General features: G+C 39.6%; 1 protein-coding gene across 1 annotated transcript in view; it reads right to left on the reverse strand.

Moving 5' to 3' along the window:
- The window catches only part of SLC35F1 (solute carrier family 35 member F1), a 385119-nt gene that overhangs the window by 63008 nt on the left and 307058 nt on the right, over nucleotides 1–15053 (reverse strand). The window contains exon 3 of the mRNA XM_021693480.1: nucleotides 10801–10928. Within this exon, the coding sequence (XP_021549155.1) occupies nucleotides 10801–10928 (128 nt within the window). The remainder of the gene's footprint in view (nucleotides 1–10800; nucleotides 10929–15053) is intronic.

The following is a 15053-nucleotide window of genomic DNA, read 5'->3' on the forward strand; positions in this document are numbered from 1 at the left end:
AAATATTTGAGTAAAAGGACTGGTATTTTTTGAGCATCTACCACATGCTGGAGGCATGGCTAAAGCAGTGGGTGTCCTAGCTTGGCCTAGGACACTGTCACATGGATCTCAGACAAGTCTGAGAATGCTGGAAGACCAGTGAAACTCCGTCTGCAGGAACGACAGGGGAACTTCACTGAGGAAGGGGTTGGAGGTGGTGGCAGGATCAGAACAATACAATTATTGTTGTTATTGTTTTTTGCATTATTGTTGCTGGGGCTGTGGGGGACAAGGAGCACTGCATGCAACGTAACGTGTGCATACACAGGACCACACCAGCAGGCAGGTTTTTAAATTCCTAGAAGTGGGAAAACGGATGCTCAGACAGAGAACAAACAGATAAGGGCATCTCACTTATTTATAACCTGTCTACATGAGCCATTGGAGCTGACAATCACCAGGGAACCAAGTGGCCCTGTTTTACTGTGGGATTCATGCTGTCAGTAAAGTCTAGGTTTATAGACCCCAACAAAATGTCTCCTCTGGAGAGTCCTCTCTGTCACTGGTGGATCCAGTCCCTTCTCTCTGTAATCTCATAGCATTTGTGCATAGCTCCATTTTACTACTGTTTACGCTGCACTGTGATTTGTCTATACATCTGTTTTCCAGAAAAGTAGGATAAAGTTTTCTGGAAATTTAATTTTCCACCATCAATCATGCCCCATACAGCCTTCTACCTGTTAAACTGAGCCACGAAGAGAAAGAGAGCGGGTCCTTTATAGAACAGAGAGGTCATTCATTAGCTTTCAAACACCAAGCTGACTCTCCTGAGATCTTTTTTTTTTTAAAGGTTTTATTTATTTATTTGATGGAGAGAGAGACAGCGAGAGAGGGAACACAAGCAGGGGGAGTGGGAGAAGCAGGCTTCCCGCTGAGCAGGAAGCCCCATGCAGGGCTCGATCCCAGGACCCTGGGATCAGGACCTGAGCCGAAGGCAGATGCTTAATGACTGAGCCACCCAGGTGCCCCTCCTGACATTTTTAACAAAGAAAGGTCTAGAGTGAGTTTCAATGACAGAGAAGGGATTCTAAATTCTGTAATTCTCCCTCCAACATATAAAGAATTGATATTACCAAGTACGTCAGGGTTTCTTCCAGAATGTGGAAGGTTGCTCTTTTCTACTTTAGGACCGAACTGGGAGGTCTGGTGTCCCAGAAGGAGGATGTGAGACAAGGAAGTCCATGATAGAGAGGAAGAGCGGGGGCCGGGGGCGGAGGGAGTGCTTGTCTCTCCCACCATGGACTGTGGGAAGAGAAAAGAAAATTAACATCGGAGAAGTGAGTGTTGACTCATAGGTGCCCAGAGGTGTCCTGTCTGGATTGAAGTCTCAGGGGGAGAAAGAATGCTAGATAGTTAGAGAGGAAATTGAAAGCAAAGCACTGGTTTCCTTTTGGGACAGCCACATCAACCTGAAGAGGCCACATCAGAGAATGATGAGAGGTGAAGTGTCATTAGCAGAGAGCACTCTAGTTCCCCAGAAGTCTTTTCTGGGGCTCCTGTTTTGCCAGAAGTCTGAGTGCTCTGCAAAGGGGTGTAGGCTGGCTTACCTGGGGTGGGGTGAGGGGTTCCATCTGGCAGGGGCCACCAAGGCTGGAGACCAAACACATTCACGGCCAGATACCTGGAGGCCACAGCGTCAGTGAGGATCAGAGGGCCAGTCAGCAAGGAGAGGGAGACCACTGGGGGGCAGAGTGAACAGCAGAGGCCAGCAAAATGCCAGGCACAGAAATGAGGAGGAGCTCCATATCCAATCCAGAAAGTGCACACCCAACACCCAACAATGGGAGGGCTGTCCTACAGTGAAGAGCAGCCAAGGGACCAACATAGGCCCAAGGCCACACTACAGACCCACCCACACGCCATCTCAGAAGTGAGTATGGAAGAAGGGACTTCTGAGAGGCTGAGCACTTGTCCAAAAGCAACTCAACTATCCAAAGAAAATGTTTAACTGGAAGACATTAGTAATCTTTATATGAAATCAGACTTCCCCCCTCCATCTACTGCTACTTAGCCAGCTTTTGGGCATTTGAGGGGAAGTTTCACTAGAAAGATTAGATAAATTATAGGATTATAAAGAAGGTGTAGATGCTTTGAACATCTAAGTATAGCACGAGTGAATCTGTATTGAGGCAATGCCTATAACACTTGAGCTTCTTGAGAGCTGGGACAGTTTTTTCATCATTTCTACATCCCCAGAGCATAGTAGAATACTCCAAAGGTATTTAGAGTTTCATATCTGAGTCCTGTATGAATAAATGAACTTACTGATGATAAAACAACTAAAGGTCACTGTGTTGTCCTACCCCAAACATAACTCACCTTTAGAAATTCATCTTTTCATGCATTAACTTATTTACTCAAATATTTCATACATTTTTTGGCATCTATGTATACATGATCTTGTGAAGGAAACGAAGATGAATTGTTTCTGCATTTATTCAAACACCAGAAATTTATTCAGTGCTTACTGTATACCGGGTACACAGGTCCCACCTTCAAGGTCCTTACAGAATGCAGGAGGGAGGAAATATGTAAAAAAAAAAAAAAAACAACTATCATAAAAAGTAGAAAATGACAGTGACCATAAGAAAAGTGAAGATAAAGAAATAAATAGAGTCAAGGCAGGATTCAGTGCATGCTTTCTGGTCCTGCAAGCATGGCTGTTACAGAGTACAGTGGAAGGGAGTGAAAGAGGTGCTCCTCTTGCTTTCCAGTGGCTTTACCTGCGGCATATGGGTGAACACCCAGGCTCCAAGTCAATGGAGGTAGAATGTGAAAGCTTTCTTCTCTAGAAAGCAGTTCTACAGAACACATTTAAAGACAGGTTTAGAGGGGCGCCTGGGTGGCTCAGTCGGTTAAGCGTCTGCCTTCAGCTCAGGTCACAATCCCAGGGTCCTGGGATCGAGCCCCGCATCGGGCTCCCTGCTCAATGGGGAGTCTGTCCCTCTCCTTTTGCCCTTCTCCCCTGCTTGTGCTCTCTCTCTCTCTCTCAAATAAATAAAATAAAATCTTAAAAAGGACAGGCTTAGGGATGGGCATAGTAATGGAACTAAGGAGAGGTTGAAGGTAGATTTAGTGTGATTCTCTGGTGATGAGTAAGGGTCTATATTCTTCCCAGGATAAAATGCTGACAGGAAACCTGTAGTGCCCAATCAAAATTTAGATTTGAACTGCTACATATTTAAGTTATTTCTACAATTGTGAAAATAAAAAGTCCAGATCTAAGAAATCTGAAAGACATTCAGAATATCGTATTCCCTTTAAGGGTAAGAACTTTGTCTGCTTTTAAAGCTTTGCTTTTAAATGTACTTTAAAATATCTCTTGAATAGTCATAAACTGCCACAGTCTTGCACCAGGGGCAGGTAAAACAGCATGGGTAAGAAGGAAATAAAGTCTTAAAAGCTGAGCCCATAATCATAAACTCAAGCCCATGGACCTGCTTCTAATGTCCATGGGCGGGATTTGTCTCTGGGCTCATCCACATGGTGGAAATACAAGTTTGCTACAAATAAGTTTAGTGACCTTTTCTCATGTATCATAACTTCTTGACTACGGGACCACAGGTACATGACTCTTGGGGATGAGAGGTACCTCTTTCCTGTCTCCAGGAAAGCTACTACTAATGCATCCTTTCTTCATCACACGACTGTATTGGATCCTAACCGATAACATAGCTGCCCACTGCCCCACAGCAGGGCTGGGGTCTGATTAGTAGTCGTATCCCCAGCCTCTAGCCACAGCATAGGCATTTTTAAATTAATAAATACATCTGAAGGGCAAGTCTATTCACATGCCTTAAATTTTAGACATAACAACGTATAAACTACCTAGCCTTTCTCTGTATCTGATACAACTTAACTCATAACCTACTGAAAATTGACAAAGAGAAGACCCAGAAAGGCCTGAGAGTTATGTAAAGCAATAAGACAAACTGTCACATGTGTATGTGTTAGCATGTTGCATATGTTACATGTATGTGTTGTGTGTGTATGCCTTGTAGAATTAGTCTCAGGGTTGGATATCACTGCACACTGGGGAGGCTGGCCTGCATCCCGTTTTAACCTGTCCTAACATGCCCGAGTCAGAGGAGCGGGACAGAAAGAAAATAATTTTTCTTTTATTTCCAGTGGCTTTACTTTAAAATGTACTTTAAAATATCTCTTGAATAGTCATGATTTGAACTGCTACATATTTAAGTAGGGCCAGAGGGATTTCTTTCTTGTCCTTTGCCCCTGATGGAAACTGCTTGAAGAATGGAAAATGCTCTGAAGTAGGCACTATGTGAGCAGGAGATGTGTTAGAGGTACAGACCCCTCAGCATCTTTATCAGCAAGAGTACTGCAAATCGTTTCCAATGTGAGTTAATTTTAGTTACAAATACCACGTTTGAAGAGACCAGCTTTCTTCTGATTTCACAGAAGCACTAGTTTCATCTGTTTGCATTTTAGTACTACATGGCTGAAAAACGATGAATAATCTTTAGGCGAGAAGTTGTAAAGCTGATATTTCTACTGAAATGGTTCATACAGCACAGTTATAAAAATAGCAGAGCTTTTAGAATTTATCCAAATGTCATTGCTAATCTGTCTCAAAGTCACAGGCACAATCTATTCATTCTCTACAAGTCAAGAGATACAAACTCACAAATGTATCTTTAGAATACAATCCCTACAAATCCTTATAAATCTCTTCATTTTCTAATAAAGGAAACAGCTGGGTTTCTTCACTTCTATGTCTCTACTCCATCATCTTTTTCCTAATATGTTATCTCTTTTGCCATTGTTAACTTTCTTTAGCTTCCAACTATGAAGGCAAAGTTAAAACATTTTTTTCCAAAAGATGTTCAACATTATTAACCCCGAGGGACTTGCACAATAAAACCACAATGAAATATCACTATGTACCTTTTGGAATGGCTAAAATACAAGATAATGGTAACACCAAGTGCTGATAAGGATGGGGAGCAACTGGGCCTCCCAGACATTGCTGGCGGGTATGTAACATGGTGCTACTGCTCTGAAAACTGCTTGCCAATTTCTAAAACCAAACAGGCATTTCCATATGACCCAGTAGATGCACTTTTGAGCATCTATCCCAGAGAAATGAAATCTTATGTTAACACAAAAACTTGCACACAGATGTTCATAGCACCTTTATAAAAGTCCAAAGTGGAAACAACCCAAATGTCTCTCCACAGGTGAATGGTTAAACACACTCTGGTACATCTATACCGTGTAATACTACACTGCAATAAAAAGGAATAAAGTATCGATATATGCAACAATCTGGATGCACTTAAAGACATTATGCTTAATGGAAAAAAAAAAATCTCCAAAGGTTAAATACTGCATGATTCCATTTTATATGGCATCCTCCTGCTGACAAAATCACATAGCTGGAGAACAGATTAATGGTTGCCAGATGACAGGGATCGGTGGTGGGATGGGTGCAACTTCACAGCGTTAGCAAAGGGAGTTCCTTTGTGGTAATGGGGCAGTTCTGTATTCTGATTGTGGTAGTGTTTACACAAACTTACACGTGGGATCTAATTGCACAGAACTACGCACACACACAAACGAGTGAAAGAAAAAGGGTTGAAAACTGAAAAAGGTCTGTAGTCTAGTTAACAGTATTGTACCAATATCAATATCCTGGTTTTGACATTACACTAAAGTCATATAAAATGTCACCATTGGGGAAAGCTGTGTAAATGATGCAAAGAACTCTACATATTTTTGCAATTCCCTGTGAGTCTATAATCATTTCAAAAATATATATTTCAAAAAAAAAGAAAAAATATTTTCCTCTCAAGTTTCATGCATCAGTTGTTTGTGACATTTAACCCTAAGTTTGGTGAATGAACGCAAAGGGCAGGAAGAGAAAGCAAGGAGAGGCTCTTCGGGTCTTTTTGCTTTACGTCTCTATTTTTAAAAGAATCAAGAAACAAAAGTATTTGGTGCTGTGCCAACTATTAATGGAGACTGTCTTGTGAAAACAGAAGTGCTTTGAAAAAGGGTTACTGGGTCACATCCTATCATTTCTTTCCTCAGGAACTTTCATGGCTCTCTTTCACCAATAAAATTAAGTCACACTCTTTGTACTGACATCTTCCTCCTACAATATGGCCCCAACTTAACTCTTCAGCTCTCTTTCTTGATTCCTTTAAGAGAATCCACTGCTTCAATATGTTCTCTACACCAGGGCCTGAGTTTTCTTTAAAACTCAAATTTGGCTTCCCATGGCACTTAGCCTTAAGACTCAAACCCTTGATCTGGCCATTGAGACTCATAGTGTCTGGCCCCTGCCTCCTTCTCCAGGCCATCTTGTACCACTCTTCATTCTCTAAGGCCCGTCACATGACTTGTCTACACCCTCATCCTTGCCACAGCCCTTCTCATTCAGGGCCTTGAACATATTGTCTTCTTTGCTTGGATCTCCTTCCACTCCTCCCATTTATTTATTTATTTATTTATTTATTTATTTATTTAATTTTTTAATTTTTACTATTTATTTTTTATTATTATGTTCGGTTAGCCAACATATGGTACATGATTAGTTTTTGATGTAGTGTTCAACAGTTCATTAATTGCATATAACAACCAGGGCTCATCACATGTGCCCTCCTTAATACCCGTCACCTGGTTACCTCAACCCCTCACCCCCCTCCCTTCTGTAACCTTCGGTTTGTTTCCTGGAGTCGAGTCTCTCATGGTTTGTCTCCCTCTCTGATTTCTTCCCACTCAGTTTTCCCTCCCTTCCCCTGTGGTCCTCTGCACTATTCCTTATGTTCCACATATGAGTGAAACCATATGATAATTGTCTTTCTCTGCTTGACTTCCTTCACTTAGCATAATCCCCTCCAGTTCCATCTATTTCGATGCAAATGGTAGGTATTCATCCTTTCTGATGGCTGAGTAATATTCCTTTGTATATATGAACCACATCTTCTTTATCCATTCATCTGTTGAAGGACATCTCAGCTCTTTCCATAGTTCGGCTATTGTGGACACTGCTGTTATGAACCTTAGGGTGCATGTGCCCCTTCTTTTCACTACATCTGTATCTTTGGGGTAAACACCTAGTAGTGCAATTGCTGGGTCATAGGGTAGCTCTATTTTTAACTTTTTGAGGAACTGCCACACTGTTTTCCAAAGTGGCTATACCAGCTTGCACTCCCACCAACAGTGTAAGAGGGTTCCCCTTTCTCCACATCCTTGCCAACATTTGTTGTTTCCTGTCTTGTTAATTTTTGTCATTCTAACTGGTGTAAGGTGGTATCTCATTGTGGTTTTGATTTGCATTTCCCTGATGGCTAGTGATGTTGAACATTTTTTCATGTGTCTGTTAGCCATTTGTATGTCTTCTTTGGAGAAGTGTCTGTATGTGTCTTCTGCCCATTTCTTGACTGGATTATTATTTTTTGGGTATTGAGTTTGATAAGTTCTTTATAGATCTTGGATACCAGTCCTTTATTTGTAATGTCATTTGCAAATATCTTCTCCCATTCCTCTCCCATTGCCTCTTAGTTTTGTGGACTGTTTCCTTTGCTGTGCAGAAGCTTTTTATCTTGATGAAGTCCCAAAAGTTCATTTTTGCTTTTGTTTCCCTTGCCTTTAGAGATGTGTCTTGAAAGAAGTTGCTGTGGCCAACATTTATCCCTCATTATAACTATACATCCATTCATTTGATTACTTGGCCAAATGCTGCTTTCCCTATTTGACTAGAAGCTCCATGAGAATACAGCTTGTATCTATTTATGCTTGCAACTTTGTTCACCACTTAACAAAATGTCCTGAAGTTAGAATTTTTCAGTAATTATTTTTTAAGTGACCGGATGAATCAAACTGGAATAATTGCTCTTCAGTCATATTCATTGGGTTTCCTGCCCCCATGCTTCTGTCATGCTCTTCATCCCCTGTGCAAAGCTATACCCACATTTTACCCTCTCTACATTTTATCTAATCTTATAGACTCATATGAATGGATAGTGTCTTGTCTTTGGAAATATTATCTCTGCCTCCTTTGGAAACTGTAGCACTTAGGCATCTGTTCTCTCGCCATACTTGGCATTGCTATCAATAGATTTTTGCCTCTTATGCTCTTTATCAATTCATATGTTTCTGGAGGGCAAGGCTTATTCATTTCTCTTCATGTCACCTGCAATAACTAGCTCATTTCTCAGAGGCTTAATTAATATATTTTCTTTATTGATTAATATGAGTAAAAGCTAAGCACATATTATAAGCTGAATTAATATTTATAGAAATAAGGAAAAATTATTGGCACTTGTTAGTTATACTGATTTGCAATGAGTAAACAAAATTAAATTACTAAACAGCAGTACAGACATGGTTCCCAGAGCAAATGCCTTCTGTTCTGACCATTTATTTTTATTTAATAGGTTTATTTGTTGTAGGTGGCAAAGTAATTCTAAAATTGTTAGATTCAACTTGCTTTTTTACTTTCCACTATTCCTTGCTCAGTAAATTACAATGAAGACCAACTGATATTCCAGTAGAATTATTATTTTTCTTTCTCACTAAAGAATTAAAATAAACTTTTTCATAGAATAGAACATTATGATAGGCACTGAACAGCTAATCTGAGAGAGGTAGTAGGATGGATCAGGATGGTGGGATATGACATGGGTTGAACTAAACACCCGAAGACCAGGGGACCAGTTGTTAAGAATAAATTGCCACTGTTCAAAAAAAAAAAAAAAAAGAAAAAGAAAAAGGAAAATTGAAAAAAATTTTTCAAAACTCCGTAGAACTTTAAGAAACCAACAATTGGTTGTGACTTTTCAATGCTTAAAGGAAAAAAAAACCCACAAAAAGTCAACTGTATTTTCAAAGGGGAAAGTCTCCTCCTCATTCTCCCCAGGCTCATTTATAGCTTTTGGCTCTGGGCTAATGGGCTCAGTTCTGCCACAAAGCTAACATTTGTCTCTTCCTTCTCCCACCATATCTGTAAAGACATTCTGGAGGCCTCTACATTTAGGTAGAGAACTGCTGGGAATTTCTGTGCCCCCAAATAGTGGAAATCAATGCAATTGAATTAACTTCTTTAAACACTTATTGAGTACCTGGCATGTGCTGGGTTTTCTTGTAGGTACTAGAGATTTGAAGGTGAACAAGAAATTACCCTTGCTGTGAAAGCACTCACAGTTGGGTGGTGTAAGTGGGAATATTGAAACATCATTCTTAGGTAAGACAGACTGTGTAGACAGAGCTAACAAATAAAGTGCCATGGAAGCACAGAAGAGGTATTGGTTTCTGTTGTGGGGCTCGTTGAACTGAGTGGGAGTGAAGTTGAGTGTGGAGGCACTCAGCTGATTTTCCAGCATCCATCCACCTCTCCTCTCCTGCAGTGGGTGACAGGTGACTGGTGGGATTGATCCCACCCTGACTCCACAAGTGAGTGCTGACTGGTGAGCCAGGAACCCTCAAGCAGAGATGGTACCTCCCTGCCAGAGGGCATTTGGAAATCCACAGGGACACTTTTAGTTGTTACAAAGCTGAAAAAGATGCTATTAGCATTTAGTGGACAGGAGCTAAGAATATTAAATGACCAATAATGTAGGAAAGGGACCCAAATCATGAAAAATTATCCCCCCTAAAATGCCAGAAGTACTCCTACTGAAAAACATGAGTCTAAACCAATCAGAAATCTCATCCTGTATTGGGCTGGGGAGTCCAAGTTTAAGACAATTAGCTCACAGCATTCCCCTGCTGTCATTGCGGTCCAATTAGAATAGGGCTCTGGACTTTTCTTCAATGGGTGTAGGTAGACAACCATCCTTTCTGTCTCTCCTTGGGCATACAGGAAGAATCCTGTAGCCCCTTCTCATTCCAGCTTAAACAAGTTCCCATTCAATATATGTAATCTAAATATGTTTAGGTGGTTGGTTTGCTTGCTTGATTCTGCATTTTTGTTATTGTTGTTTCTAAGCTAATTATTTGAATGGCAGGAATGTTGTTGTGGCATCTAGTCTAAGTAAGATATAATATATGTGAATAATATTTTGTTTTCATCCCAGAGCTTTGGAATGACTATAAAATTCATAATATTGTCATAAAAAGGGAAATGAGTATGAAACAAAATGGTCAAGTGTATTATTTATGGTGTAATGAAGAATGTAAGCGATGTCTGGTGAAAGTTGTGAAAACCGAAGTTTAAACTTGCAATTGTGTTTGTGTGTGTGTGTGTGTATACACATGCATGTGCATGAAAGAAAAAGAGAGGGAGAAAGAGAGGACAGAGTGGCTATCTTCATGAATAACAATATTTAGGAATTTGTATCTTGTTCTTTTAGGAAATATTCTGTCCCTTCAGGTTGCAAAATCTCCTCATTAAAGAAAGCTAAAAGAAAAGATTATTAAGCACTGATTACTTAATCAAAGTCCATTAACATGTTCTAAAATGTTATAAGTTGTGCTTAAAATAGCTCTGTTTTTATGCTTATTAACTCTTTTACTGACATAAGATTAGTTGGTAGTATTCATAGCTAGAAAATATTTTCCTACATTGTCAATTGTTATGGTCCATTAAGAACAAAGAGGAAAAAGACATCTAATTACATCTGAATTAAGAAAAATTAATAAGACATAGAAATAAAGCTCCAGTTAATTTTTAAACACCCAATTTCCCTCTTGTTGCAAAACCTACAGAGGAGTATTTAGATTCCCAGGTGACTATACTGAAAGTAAATTACATCTGGACACCGAGGAGGTTGAGAAGGACAGAAGAGCTGCCAGTACCTGGATACTGGTCAGAGTCGTGTACTGGTAGGCCTTGACCACCAGGTAATTTGCTTCCAGGTCGATGAGTCCCAGGATCATATACTTCCACCATCTTCGTCGTAAAATTGCCAGGAGGTTTTCTTCTCCTGTGTTATGAAGATGAGAAGAAATGGATTAGGTTCTGAATACATAATAAACTGTGTATTTAGAAGGATTCTAAAATATTGTTGTACTATATATTTTTTACTGTTCCTTAACAAATGTTTAATTAAACAACTGAATTGTGGCAAAGACTGACATGTTTTTACTTAGCTAATAGTTTTCATTGTAGACTTTGGCCTTTCAAATTGGTTTTTATGCCAGAATAAGACTGGGTAGGTTTTTAGTTCACCATGAAAGGCATTTTCTCATGAACATTTGAAGAAAAAAAGGTATGTAATGTAAAAATAAAAGGAAAGGTATGTTAGAAAGGCTGCATAAACACACACAAAGTCCAAATCATTCTAAACTTCAGTATTGTGGTAAAATAGAAAGAAATGAAATGAGGGTAGCCTATGGACAAAGGCTTATGCTTGACAGCAGATCTGCAGTTAGACTCCAAGATGCTATCCTGAGCGCTTGCTCAGCTTTGAACATTACATGCTTTGAACATTATATTCTGGTGGGGTGTGGGTGATGGGAAAAGGAAGGAAGTAGAGAGTCACTCTCAGATGGACAAGAGCTGTAGGACCATGGTCTGAATATTACCCCAAACCATAATCTTCACCATCTGGCTTCTTAAGCTTATAGCATCAGAACAGATTTTGAATCCTTTAGTTTTTCATCCATATTTTCCCATATTTCAAGCCTGAAAGAAACCTTATTTCTCAAAGGGAAAGCATGATTGTTAATAATAATAGCTCTCTGGAGCCAACCTGTGAGGTCTTCATACAGGATATGGAATCTGCAGAAACTGTGAGTGAATGGGGACTGTATTCATTATGTATTGCTGCATGACAAATTATCCTAAAACACTGCTGCTTAAAACAACAAACACCTATTATCTCCTAGTTTTGTGGGTCAAGAATCTGGACACAGCTTAACTGAGTGTCTCTGATTCAAGCTGTCTCCAGAAGTTGCTGCCAAGTTGTCAGCCATGGATATAGTCACATCTGAAGGACTGACTGGGGAGGGATCTGCTTCTAAGCTTACTCAGCATGGCTGTTGGCAGGCCTCACTCCTTATCACAAGGGCCTCCCTGAAAATATGGCAGTTGGTTTCACCCAGGATGAGCAATGAGACAGAAAGAAGGGGGGAACGGGAGAAAGAAAGCAGGGGAGAGGGAAAGTACAGGTTTTTTAAATAACTTATTATCAGAAATAGGACTTCTCCCCTATCCTCTTCTTTAAGGGAGGGTCAAGAAGTTCAACCCACCTCAAGGAAGAGAATTTTGTAAGGGTGTGAATACCAGGAGGCAGAGATCATTGGAGGTCATCTTAGAGGTTGGCTACCCCAGTGACACACACCTTTAGTATTATAGCCGTGCTTGAGCTGATCCTCAAGAACTTCAACAGACTCTACATCCTCACCTGTCTCTGAGCCACTCTCAGAACTTTGAACTCCTAATTTATACCACTGGTCTTATTCCAGTGACAACGATATGAGGTGAAGACCTTTTCAACCTTATGGAAACTTGTAAAACAAAGCTTTCCAGCTACATAGAGAATGTCAGAGTCTGGGTTGTGCCTAGTTGGCAACAAGGAGGGAGAGGTCCCTGGACCTTCGGTAGCTAACCCAGTTTTCAAGCCTCATTTTGGGTGCCATACTTCTCACAAACTTTGCTCCAAGTACACTAAAAATCTTTCTGACTCAGTGAATTGCTAATTCCTGTTCATCCTTCAAAATTCAGCTATTCTCTACCATTTTGTTTGATGCCACTGCCCCTGGGCGATGTGTACCCAGTCTGTATAGTCCTTTCACATGATTGTGATTACTTAGAAATTGTCTCTTCACTAAACTGGGAGTTTGGGGATGATAAGACATCAATGTCTTACTCATATATGTATCCATAGCCCTTAGCATACTGACGTATAGTAAGGATTAGCTAAGTGTTTTGGAATGGACAAATAATTGAACTGAAAAAAGTGTGAAGTGTTATTTCTCTGAATATGTCAAGAGTCAGCTCTAGAATATGAGTCTCACTTCTTAGTGTTTTGCACTGAGCTTCATAGCTGGTGGATGTGATCCCCAAGGTCATTTCTTTATAGCCAGCTCATTTTGGCAATGCCCTTGCACAGCATTTCTACCTTTCTTATCTGCCTACGCATTTGATCAATCAACACACTTCTCAGGATTTATCTTGTAAATTAGTGATTTGCAACCTGACTGAATATTCACATCTTCTTCAGAGATTTTTTAAAAATTTCAATGTCTGGGACCAGACACTCAAAATTCTGATGTAATTGGCTTTAGGTGGAGCGTGGGCGTTGGGCTGAGGATCAAACTTATGACTTCAAATGGTTGGTGTCCAGTGGTTATCCTCAGGATGACCTGGGCTAGGAATTCCAAAGAGATATAACCACAAGGTAGTGAAGGTTCTTAATACCAAAGAAACATCTGAACATCTGGCCTAAAGTATGCTTTTCCTTGTCTTATCTCTGGGGTTTTCTTCATGTTGATTCCTCTGCTTGGACTATTCTTCCTCCAGTCTCCAAATGAACGATCAGCATAGACTCTACCACCAGGGAGCCTTCCTTGGTCTTCCTACGGCTGGATTTCCCTGTAGTGTGCTTCTTTAATACCCTTTGCTTATCCCACATATAATACTTATCTCACTGTATTATAATGACCTATTTTCTTGACTCTATTACTCATTAGATTATTAACAATTTGACGACAGTGGCATTGCCTTGGTCATCACTTTATCGCTAGGATCCAGCAGTACATGGTGAGTGGTCAATAAGTAATACAGAATGTATGAATAATTTTCATGTTTAATAATCTCAGCAATGCTAAATAGATCGAAATTGAGGTACTCAAAATATATTTACTATAAACATTCATGTTCCAGACAATGAAAATTGTTTTTCAGTTAGAATGTAGACAACATCTGACACAATTAATTTTGTGACCATTTTACACATGACATACTATACATAGGACATAAAAAGGTCGATGGCATGTTTAACTGCAAAGCTGCAATTCTATAGTCACAGGTCATTGTCCCAGTTAATTTACACAATGAACAGAGAATTGCCAAACTCAGAGCATACCAACCACATCTCAGTGATGTAAGACTGAAAATCTGGGTCATGGTGCTGTTTGTTCTACCAATCAAAACATATTCAAAGTGTAATTCATTACATAGATTCAAAGGAATGATTAGTTGCCTTCTTGTTCTCCTGAAAAAGTCTGCAAAGCAAAACACCCTAAATAAATGTTCCATACTGTTCCATATTGTTTCATTTGAAGCACCAGAAAACATACAATATTCTTGCACAGCAGAATTATCCAGGAAGGCAAGAGAGCACTTCTGTATTTTTGGCCGAGCAAAAAAATCCAGCCTTAAAAAGGACCGCTTAGGGATTTATCTACATGACTCTCATTAACACTGATGTACAATAGGCCATTAAAATTCTTTCTAAAATAATGAAAATGCATTCTTTACAGCCTTTGTGCCAAACCGCTCCCTAAATCTCATAAAATAGGGCCATGCATAAGAAACACCAGCACAATTGGTGGTATGTTAATGTTTTGAAATTCTTTTTTTTTTTTAAATTAACTAGAAGGTGTAATAAAATCCATGGGTGGAAACTTTAGAATTACAGTTTGCCATTTACATGCATTCTGTTAATTATTACCTTTATTATCAATATGTTCAAATATAAATAAAAATATTAGAGAATAATATAATAAGGTAACCTCCAACCTGATTTTTTAAAAATTTTATTATGTTAATCACCATACATTACATCATTAATTTTTGATGTGGTGATCCATGATTCATTGTTTTCGTATAACACTCAGTGCTCCATGCAGCACATGCCCTCTTTAATACCCATCACCGGGCTAACCCATCCCCCCACTGCCCTCCCCTCCAAAACCCTCAGTTTGTTTCTCAGAGTCCATAGTCTCTCATGGTTCCTCCAACCTGATTTAATAGATGTTAACATTTTGCCACGTTTGCTTCAGAAATTTTGTTTTTGTTTTTTTTTTTTGAGGAAGAAAACGTTAAAGATAAAACTGAAGCTCCCTTTCTGCTCTTGCCAGATTTCATTCCCTTCCCTCCTTCC

Source organism: Neomonachus schauinslandi, chromosome 8 (genome assembly GCF_002201575.2).
Source record: "Neomonachus schauinslandi chromosome 8, ASM220157v2, whole genome shotgun sequence".
NCBI classification, from domain to species: Eukaryota; Metazoa; Chordata; class Mammalia; order Carnivora; family Phocidae; genus Neomonachus; species Neomonachus schauinslandi.